Source organism: Oncorhynchus masou, chromosome 21 (assembly GCF_036934945.1).
Source record: "Oncorhynchus masou masou isolate Uvic2021 chromosome 21, UVic_Omas_1.1, whole genome shotgun sequence".
In the NCBI taxonomy this organism is placed as follows: domain Eukaryota; kingdom Metazoa; phylum Chordata; class Actinopteri; order Salmoniformes; family Salmonidae; genus Oncorhynchus; species Oncorhynchus masou.
In genome coordinates this window covers 13,850,996-13,862,157 of record NC_088232.1, presented here as the reverse complement: position 1 = coordinate 13,862,157, position 11,162 = coordinate 13,850,996, and the positions used below count along the sequence as shown (strand labels likewise).

The 11,162-nt window shown below is 49.7% G+C and overlaps 1 protein-coding gene across 1 annotated transcript in view; it reads right to left on the bottom strand.

Annotated features, from left to right (window-relative positions):
- Positions 1–546: 546 nt before the first annotated feature.
- Positions 547–11,162, bottom strand: part of LOC135508589 (FH2 domain-containing protein 1-like) — a 44,662-nt gene continuing 34,046 nt past the window's right edge. The window contains exons 9-11 of the mRNA XM_064928855.1: positions 3,646–3,763; positions 3,128–3,292; positions 547–2,838 (exon numbers count right to left, since the gene is read on the bottom strand). Coding sequence (XP_064784927.1) covers positions 547–2,838; positions 3,128–3,292; positions 3,646–3,763 — 2,575 coding nt within the window. The remainder of the gene's footprint in view (positions 2,839–3,127; positions 3,293–3,645; positions 3,764–11,162) is intronic.

Genomic DNA, 11,162 nt, shown 5'->3' with positions numbered 1-11,162 from the left:
TCTAATAATTGCATAGTAATCGCACGAGATATGTTGACACACGTGTCGCTATGTGCCATTTGGTAACAGTAAATTACCAATAGTGTTGAATTCTTTGAGGTGAGTACCAGAAAATATCCATTGTTACTACCACATCGTTTTTAAGTAAATACCATTGTAAACACCATCTTAAAATGGGTTGTAAAAAAAGCATCATATTTTTTTTTCTTTTTTGTCATGTTATTATACCTAATTAAATAGAGTTTAAGACCACAACACAGGCAAAGAAGGAAAAAAGGGGGATTTTGCCATTTGTCAGTTCTGTCTCCCCGTGAAGAATGCTCAAAAACAAATGGGGGCTCATGAAGAATACAGTGCATTATATATTTTTGCAGTTCATACAATACGTGTTGACGGAGCCCTGTATAATGACTTGATATGGATGAGGTTGGATGTCTTAGAGTAGCTAATGAAAGAGGACACAAAATGTCAGTCTACAGTATATGGGGAAAACCATAGTACATTTCTTCCTCTCTTGCTCCAATCAAGTTCCACCATATTTGAGTTCTATTTCCAGGTGGGCTTGATGGTCCTACATGACGTAGTGGATTGGACAGATTTTTCGGAGAAGCTGCTGCTCTTGCGTGAGCGCTCACGGGTGGGTGGCGATGGGAGGGTGTCGCTACGCTGAGTGCTCGCCCGAGTTGATTCCCTGACGCTCTGCACCCTCTGCAGACCACCCTCTTGGGCCTTTTCCTTCTCCTCCCCCCGGGGTGAATGCTGTCCCCCTTTGGCAGGAGGTGTGGTTGTGGCAGCAGCTTGCGGCCGAGCGGGTGCTTGACTCTGGGAGCTGCTCCGGGACAGGAGAGAGGGGCTCCTGGAGGGGGTCAGGGGGTTGGAGAGGGTTGGAGCGAGTTCCTTCTTGGTGGTCCGAGAGGAGGAGGCCACAGTGTTGCGTGCCCAGCCAGGCAGGGTGGCTGATGGGGTTTTGGAGCTGTGAGTAGGTGTCTCGGGGGCGCTAGCCTCAGAGGGTGTCCTAACCTGACCTTGGGCATGAGCAGCCAGGGCTCTCATGGTGGAGCGGCACATCTTCTCCTCCGGCGGTGCCTTGGGCAGGTTCCTCAGCGGCTTGGCGCTGGGCTTGCGGAAGGAGGGCTTTCGCAGGTTGAGGTCACGTGCCCAGCCAGAGAGGGCAGCGTTCCCCTGAGATTTGGTCTCTGGGGGCAAGCTGGAGTAGCGGGCGGGCCAACCGGTCTTCTCAACCATCTCCCTGGCTGGGGAGCTCTTGTCGATGAGCGGCTGCCTGGCACCCTCATGGCCTCCGGCGGGTCTCTCCACCCGCCTGGCATTACGGCCAGTCCGGCTTAGCTTGGTGATGGGCACCACCTTCCGCATGCCCTGGTTCTCAGTGGTGGTCAATATCCTGACGCCGCAACCCACTTTGCTGTTTTTGGAAACTTTTGACACATTCTTGGTCTTGGCGTGTGTTGGTTTATAGCTATATGTCTGTACAGCTTTCTCGCCCACCTGCCTAGCCTCTGCTGTGTCCCAGCTATCTGTGTCCCCCTCTTCCGTGGTGACGAGTGAGCCAATGGATGGGGCACGTTCGTCTGTGGACTTTGACACCGACAGCTCATTTGTGGAGGCAGAGACAGACTGATTGTTTTTGGATGTTGAATCAAAGTTGGAGTTGGAGGATAGTGAGCTGGGGTCTCGAAGGTTCCCCTGGATGTTGTTGCAGTCAGTGTTTTTTACATCGGGGACCAATCCTTCCCTCATTAGAGGCAAGCTTTCGATCTCAGAGTAGTCAAGCGCTACGGAGCAGTCCGTTTCTGTGCAGTCTAAGATGTAGAACACCGGTGTCTTATTGGATACGGAGGGGTCAAGAGGGAGGGGCATATCACAGGTGGTTGAGGAGACGGTGCTGCTTTCCTCCTCTTCCTCCTTCTGAAGCGAGCCAACCACAAACTGAGAGGACGGCATTTTACCTTCCCACGCCACGGGCTCTGGTCCTCTTTCCAAACTCTTTGAACAAGGAGGAGGGGTATCCAAAATGAGTGTCTTTGGAGATTCCGTCTTCATTTCCAAGTCCGTTACCACCAAGTCTTTGTGGTCAATGAAGTGCATTTGATTTGTGTTATTGTTTGGACTGGGGAGGTCAAACTGTTGAATTCCCAGGACTAGAGCGTGCCTCTTCACGCTGACGTTCATGTGTGCCGTGACGCTCGCTCCGGGGTTGGGCGTCTTCTGAAAGACGTTACGGTTCTGACATGAGCGAGGCAGATAGCTCCCCTCGGCCACGGTCGTGTAATTGTTATTATTGTTATACGGTTCCTCGCTGGCATTAAAGCCTGTGAAAGAGTACATGGCCAAGGGGCTGATGGGCTCCGTCTCAGCCCGGTGTGACGTGGCCAGCACCTGCTGCCCATTCCCCAGCTTGTGGTTGTCATCCTGGGACACAAGACAGGTGGCGGTTCTCCGATGGAGGGTGCGGCCGGAGCGCGGCAGGCTGTTGAACTTGTTGGCATAGTCAGCTGGTAGTGCCGTGTCACTGCCGAACAGCTCCAGGTATTCGTTAAGCTCGCGGTCGGCCATGGCGGCCACGGTGTGGCGGTGGCGACGGGCGCTGGCTGAACGACCCAGGGGGCTGTGGGGGCTGGCGGGACGCTGCTGGAGGAAGTCCAGGAGGTCCTCCTTGGTGAGCATATCCATGTCGTTCTCGCTGCTGCTGCGGCCGAAGCCGCCATTACCTGCGCCAGCAGCCTGCTGCTGGTCGGCATTCCAGACAAAGCGCTTCTCCTCCAGCTCTCTGAGACGCCGCTGCCTGGCCGCCTCTTTATGCTCCCGCTCCCGGTTATCCTGACGGAGACAGCGAAAGGACGGGCTAATAAATAACATTGTGTACAGTGTCTTCGGAAAGTATTCAGACCCCTTGACTTTTTCCACATTTTGTTATATGTTTACATACATCTACATCAGTATGTCCTTTTGAAGAGTTTATTAGTTTTGTTACTTCAGGAAATGCAGTGCAGGTTAATGTGAGTGTGAATTTGTAGGTTAGAAAGAGAATGTGAGTTACATTACTTATCTGAAACTACTTAGTAGAGACTTAAGATTTCAAATTGAAATATTTAAAGAAAAGAGTCACCTTGACAGCCTTTTTGAACTTGAGACAGAAGTCCTGGAAGATGCGGAAGCACTCATCCAGCATGAAGGTGTCCTTGTCTTCACAGAAGAAGTCAATAAGCGATTTACCCTCCTTCCGCAGGTCCAGCCTACACCTCTTCAGGTCCTGGAGTGTCCTTGTGGAGCACTGTTGGGGATGGCAAACAATGGATGACAGACACAGATAAGATATAAAAGAATTATAACATATTATTACCATCAAAATATACCGAAAACAGGGGGCTTGGTGATACCGTATATCAGGGATTTAGGATATTGGCCCATATTGGCCAGTATTTTCTTATGCTTATAGGGTGTTCTTCCAATTGAGACCATAGTGGTAAGTTATCTGATATACATTTCTATGTTACAGTCACCCTAGGATCCCCTTATATACCACAACTGGCTAAGGATGCCTTCACTGTGTGCCGCCCTCATGCACCGTAATCAGAGCATGAGGGCGGAATTCCTAAATTAGATTCTGACTAAATGTGCTGCCACCTGCAGGAAGGGGTTCAGCTGCTCCAGGAGCTCTGGGTCACTCTGGACCTTCTCCTCCAGGGATCTGGTCCTGACGTAGAGAGACGAGAACTCCAACTCAATGTTTTCCACTGATATTCTGCGGGATATGCAAATCATCCAAAGGCTGTTAAAATACATTGTGTGGCTCAGTTGGTAGAGCATGGCACTCGCAACATCAGGGTTGTGTGTTTGATTTCTGCTGTGACCACCCATAAAATATATGAAAGTGTATTTTAAATGGAGTATAATAAATATATATATATATATATACACACACACACACACACACACACACACACACACACACACACACACACACACACACACACACACACACACACACACACACACACACACAGTGGGGCAAAAAAGTATTTAGTCAGCCACCAATTGTGCAAGTTCTCCCACTTAAAAAGATGAGAGGCCTGTAATTTTCATCATAGGTACACTTCAACTATGTCAGACAAAATGAGAAAGAAAATCCAGAAAATCACATTGTAGGATTTTTAATGAATTTATTTGCAAATTATTGTAACGGGTTTCTTCTACCTCCTTCTCTGACGAAGAGGTGGAATAAGGATCGGACCAAAATGCAGCGTGGTTCGTTCGATACATCTTTAATGATGAAAAAACACGAACAATACAAAACAACAAACGTCGAAAACCGAAACATCCCTGACTGGTGCAACAAACACAGAGACAGGAACAATCACCCACAAACACACAGTGAAACCCAGGCGACCTAAATATGGTTCCCAATCAGAGACAACGATAATCACCTGACTCTGATTGAGAACCGCCTCAGGCAGCCATAGACTAATCTATACACCCCACACAACCCCAAGACGAAACACACTACAAATAAACCCATGTCACACCCTGGCCTGACCCAATAAATGAAGAAAACATAATAAATATAGACCAGGGCGTGACAATTATGGTGGAAAATAAGTATTTGGCCAATAACAAAAGTTTATCTCATTACTTTGTTATATACCCTTTGTTGGCAATGACAGTGGTGAAATGTTTTCTGTAAGTCTTCACAAGGTTTTCACACACTGTTGCTGGTATTTTGGCCCATTCCTCCATGCAGATCTCCTCTAGAGCAGTGATGTTTTGGGGCTGTTGCTGGGCAACACGGACTTTCAACTCCCTCAAAAGATTTTCTATGGGGTCGAGATCTGGAGACTGGCTAGGCCACTCCAGGACCTTGAAATGCTTCTTACGAAGCCACTCCTTCGTTGCCCGGGCGGTGTGTTTGGGATCATTGTCATGCTGAAAGACTCAGCCACGTTTCATCTTCAATGCCCTTGCTGATGGAAGGAGGTTTTCACTCAAAATCTCACGATACATGGCCCCATTCATTCCTTCCTTTACACTGATCAGTCATCCTGGTCCCTTTGCAGAAAAACAGCCCCAAAGCATGATGTTTCCACCCCCATGCTTCACAGTAGGTATGGTGTTCTTTGCATGCAACTCCACATTCTTTGTCCTCCAAACACAATGAGTTGAGTTTTTACCAAAAAGTTCTATTTTGGTTTCATCTGACCATATGACATTCTCCCAATCTTCTTGTGGATCATCCAAATGCTCTCTAGCAAACTTCAGACGGGCCTGGACATGTACTGGCTTAAGCAGGGGGACACGTCTGGCACTGCAGGATTTGAGTCCCTGGCGGTGTAGTGTGTTACTGATGGTAGGCTTTGTTACTTTGGTCCCAGCTCTCTGCAGGTAAACAGCTAAGGGATGTGGCTGGGGCAGCAGACATGTTACCAGACTGCAGCTAGTGGGTGGGGCAGAAGAAATGTTGTGGGTGGGGCAGCATTAGATAGGGCTAATTGTCAGGATTTGGCCAGGGTTGTTCCGGGTTTTGGTCACTAGATGCCCCCATTGTGCTTTTTGACCTTATGTTTTTTCCCTTGTTCCCCATTATTATTTGCACCTGTGCCTCGTTTCCCCTGATTGTATTTAAACCCTTAGTTTCCCTCAGTTCTGTGCTCTGTGTTTGTATGTTAGCACCCAGCCCTAGTGTTCTGTGTATTCTTGTCGATTCCGGTGGATGCTCTTGTGGAATTCTGTTTTTGTTTTTGAGTATCTCTTGAGGCTTTTTTGTGCTATTCCTACCACCTTTTGGATTTTCCATTTTTGTATTGAAGGTCTTCTCCTTTGTTACTTTATTAAATACACCGTCTTAAGTACTGCTGTGTCTGCCTCATCTTCTGGGTTCTGCTGACTATTCGTGGCTCAGTTGGTTAAGTGACTGTTCCTCACTCCGGAGACCCAGGTTCATAACCGGGTCCTGACAGAAACACAGAGCCAAAAATGAACCCAGAGGCAGCCAGTTCCCAGGACCTTTTTGCCATGCTGTCCCACCACCAGGAGACTGTCCAACGCCACGAAGCCGCCCTGGTTCAGCAAGAGGCCTTAATGGCTAGACATTCTCATCTTCTGTCGGAGATGCTGACTTCCATTAAGCAAATATCTGATCGTCTTACCCCGGCAACAGTTCCCGTCCCAGTACCTCAGATTCACGTACCCATGGCAGTTAACCCCCTGGCTGAACCTCGTCTTCCACCTCCCCAACGGTTCTCAGGTGATCCAAGTGCTTGTAAAGGGTTTCTCACCCAATGTTCTCTCTCCTTTGAGCTACAACCCTCGTCGTTTCCCACCGACCGGTCTAAGATCGCTTATATCATCACCCTGCTGTCGGAAAAAGCCCTGGCCTGGGCTACTGCTGTGTGGGATGCCCATAGTTCCTGCTGTGCCAGCTACTCTGCCTTTGCTGAGGAATTCAAACGAGTGTTTCAAGGCCCAAGCAGTGGTTCTGACTCAGCCAAACAGCTCCTGACTCTCCACCAAGGTTGGCGCAGCGTGACGGACTATGCCATCCAGTTCCGCACGGTGGCAGCAGCAAGTGGCTGGAACAACGAGGCGCTCACGGTGTGCTTTCTGAAAGGCCTTTCCGACACTATCCAAGATGAACTAGCCACTCGGGAACCACCGGACAATCTCGAGTCCCTGATCAAGTTGGCCTCACGCATTGACCAGCGTCTGAGAGAGAGAGAACTCAACCGTAGACCTCTAGCCCCTATCAGTCCCAGCTCCGAGTCCCCACCTTTATCCTCGCTGGCTCCATCGGAACCCATGCAGATTGGACGCATCTCCCAGGCTGAGAGAGACCGCCGGATGAGGGAGCGACGCTGTCTATATTGCGGCAAACCGGGCCATTTCCGTTCCACGTGTCCCGGGCTCCAGGGAAACGCTCTGTCCCGTACAGACCGGGGGAACTGTAACGGGAAACATAACCTCCTCCCATCCGTCCAACTCCCGTCTGCTCATTCCAGTCACCCTCTCCTGGGACAACCACAAGCTTCACCTTCAAGCCTTGGTAGACTCTGGAGCCGCAGGTAACTTCATGGATGGTGTCTGGGCGAAGGAGAATGGCGTTCCCTCTGAACCTCTAAGTGAACCCATGAGGGTCACTACTTTGGATGGAAGCCCTTTGGGATCTGGACTTGTCACTCATGTCACTACCTCCTTGCGACTTTCAGTTTCACAACACCAGGAATTGATGAACTTTCATTTGATCTCCTGTTCCGAGTTCCCTCTCGTCCTTGGATACCCCTGGCTTCACAGCCATAACCCTCACATCGACTGGTCTGTGGGCACTATCAAGCAGTGGGGTCCTACGTGCCAAGCTACTTGTATTTTCCAGAATTCCCCGAGTTCTACTCCCGAGTCTTTAGAATCCATCGACCTGACCCGAGTTCCCGAGTGTTACCATGACCTCAAACTGGTGTTTAGCAAACAGAGGGCCACCATGCTACCACCCCATAGACCTTACGATTGCCCCATCGACCTGTTTCCGGGCACTTGCCCCCCAGGGGTCGGATCTTTTCCCTATCTCCACCCGAACGAGCTGCTATGGATACCTACATCAAGGATGCTCTGGAAGCAGGCCTCATGCGTCCATCCACCTCCCCGGCGGGAGCAGGGTTTTTCTTTGTGGCCAAGAAAGACGGTGGATTACGTCCTTGCATCGACTACCGGGGACTCAATGCCATAACCGTCCGTAACCGTTACCCGCTACCCCTTATGGCCACAGCCTTCGAGCTGCTCCAGGAAGCAGTTGTTTTCACTAAGCTTGACCTGCGGAACGCATACCATCTTGTGCGGATCAGACCTGGTGACGAGTGGAAGACCGCTTTCAACACGCCTACTGGTCACTATGAATACTTGGTGATGCCCTTCGGCCTGACCAACGCCCCAGCGGTGTTCCAAGCGCTCATAAACAATGTGCTTAGGGATATGCTTAACATATTTGTGTTCGTTTACTTGGATGACATCCTCATCTTTTCGAGCTCCCTTCAAGAACACACTAAGCATGTCAGACAAGTACTCAAACGCCTCCTGGACAGCCATCTGTACGTTAAGCTGGAAAAATGTGAATTCCATTCATCCCGAGTACAATTCCTGGGATTTGTAGTGGAACCCGGTCAAGTCCAAATGGACCCCAGGAAGGTAGGGGCGGTAGCGGATTGGCCCACCCCCAAATCCGTTAAGGAAGTTCAGCGTTTCCTGGGCTTCACAAACTTTTACCGCAAGTTCATCAAGAACTTCAGCTTGGTGGCAGCCCCTCTCTCAGCTTTAACCAAGGGTGGCAATGCAAGGTTTTTGTGGGGAAGAGAAGCTGAAACGGCCTTCCAAGGACTCAAGCAGCGCGTTCTCTCTGCTCCCATCCTGATACTACCGACTACGGATGAACCATTTGTGGTGGAGGTAGACGCATCAGAGGTTGGTGTTGGAGCTGTCCTGTCTCAGAGGGGTGAAGACAAGAAGCTTCATCCGTGCGCTTTCTTCTCACACCGGCTTACCCCGACTGAGAGGAACTACGATGTGGGGGATCGTGAACTCCTAGCGGTTAAGATGGCATTGAAGGAATGGAGACACTGGCTCGAGGGGGCTTCTCACCCGTTTCAAGTGCTTACGGACCACAAAAATCTGGAGTATATCCAGCAGGCGAAGCGGTTGAACTCTAGACAAGCTAGATGGTCTCTTTTCTTCAATCGATTCCAGTTTATCCTCACCTATCGGCCCGGGTCGAAGAATCTCAAACCGGATGCCCTGTCCCGAGTCTACGCTCCTGCCATTCGAGATGACACGGACATGCCTTTCCTTCCTGCTGCTAAGATTGTGGCTCCGATCTCGTGGCAAGTTGAGGATACCGTGAGACGTGCTCAAGCTAGCGAACCGGACCCGAAAGGAGGTCCTGCCAATCGGTTGTTTGTCCCCAAGGCAGTGAGGACTCAGGTCCTTCTGTGGGGGCACTCCTCTCGCCTCACCTGTCATCCGGGCGTAGGTCGCACCTTGGAGTTCATCCAGCGTAAGTTCTGGTGGCCTACCATAAGAGAAGACGTTGCCACTTTCGTCAATGCCTGTCCCGTGTGCTGCCAGGGCAAATCTTCTCACCTCCGCCCTCAAGGACTCCTTCACCCTTTACCTGTTCCCCACAGACCCTGGTCCCATATCTCATTGGACTTTATTACTGGACTTCCTCCATCCCATGGCAATACTACTATCCTAGTCATAATCGACAGGTTTTCAAAGGCGGCCAGGTTCGTCTAAGTTACCTTCTGCCAAGGAAACGGCTGAGTTGGTAATTAATCATGTGTTCCGAGTCTTCGGCATTCCTCAAGATGTGGTTTCTGACAGAGGTCCCCAGTTCGCCTCAAGGTTTTGGAAGGCCTTCTGCCAACTCATGGGGGCTTCTGCCAGTCTATCTTCAGGGTACCATCCGGAGTCCAACGGCCAAACAGAGAGGATGAATCAAGAGCTGGAAACCACCCTCCGATGTATGACTCGTGACAACCCGTCCACATGGTCATCCTTTATTGTTTGGGCCGAATACGCGCACAACACCTTGCGCTCCGCCTCCACTGGTATGTCCCCGCACGAGTGTCAGTTTGGCTATGCTCCTCCATTGTTCCCGGACCAGGAGGCAGAAGTCAGAGTGCCTTCAGCCTTGAAGTTCGTCAGACGCTGTCGGCTTATGTGGAGGAAGACCCGTCTTAATCTTATGCGTTCCTCACAGAGGTACCAACAACAAGCCAACAGACGTCGCCGTCCCGGGCCTACCCTGCGCCCCGGCCATAGAGTCTGGCTCTCCACAAGAGACTTACCTCTACGGGTGGAGTCTCGCAAGCTGTCCCAAAAATACATCGGTCCCTTCAAGGTTGCCAGGAGAGTTAACCCAGTTTCTTATCGCCTACACTTACCCAGATCCCTTAAGATTAATCCCACATTTCACATTTCATTGTTAAAACCTGTTGTTTTTCTCCCCTTGTCCCGGCAGACAGACCTCCCCTCCGCCTCGTGTCATTGGAGGCCAGCCGGCTTATACCGTCCATCGGATACTGGATTCCCGCCGGGTGCAGCGGTCCTGGCAGTATCTGGTGGACTGGGAAGGCTACGGTCCCGAGGAGCGCTCCTGGGTTCCTGCCAAAGACATCCTGGACCCTGACCTCATTCGTCAGTTCAGGGCCCTCCACCCTGAGAGAGCTGGTAGGAACGTCAGGAGCCGTTCCTAGGGGGATTCTGTCAGGATTTGGCCAGGGTTGTTCCGGGTTTTGGTCACTAGATGCCCCCATTGTGCTTTTTGACCTTATGTTTTTTCCCTTGTTCCCCATTATTATTTGCACCTGTGCCTCGTTTCTCCTGATTGTATTTAAACCCTTAGTTTCCCTCAGTTCTGTGCTCTGTGTTTGTATGTTAGCACCCAGCCCTAGTGTTCTGTGTATTCTTGTCGATTCCGGTGGATGCTCTTGTGGAATTCTGTTTTTGTTTTTGAGTATCTCTTGAGGCTTTTTTGTGCTATTCCTACCACCTTTTGGATTTTCCATTTTTGTATTGAAGGACTTCTCCTTTGTTACTTTATTAAATACACCGTCTTAAGTACTGCTGTGTCTGCCTCATCTTCTGGGTTCTGCTGACTATTCGTGGCTCAGTTGGTTAAGTGACTGTTTCTCGCTCCGGAGACCCAGGTTCGTAACCGGGTCCTGACACTAATGGAGGGAAATAATCATGCTAATGCTCTCTAAGAACAGTGGCTGAAGCAAGAACCTATAGGCTACACATAGCATTCCAGGAACTGAGTCAGTGATATTGATTGTGAAAAGAGCCCATTAAAAGTCATTATACAGTATAGGGCATTCATAGATAATGGGTGTGAAATTGACTGGGCGTCTTCTAGGTGAACTAGTTCTAAAACTCCTGTCAAAGGAAAGCAGTGCAAATGCTGTGTCCTTGAAGTCAGAGTGTTTTGAAACAAAACTTACAAACTCTGAGCATTAAGTTGTATGTATTCACGTGCTTTGAGGTAATTGAAAATGCCAATTGGCTAACTAGGTATGTTAACCATAAACTACAGTTATTATGGTCAAAATCAAATTACAGTGTTCAAAAACTGTATAAATAAATTCAGCAAAAAAATAAATGCC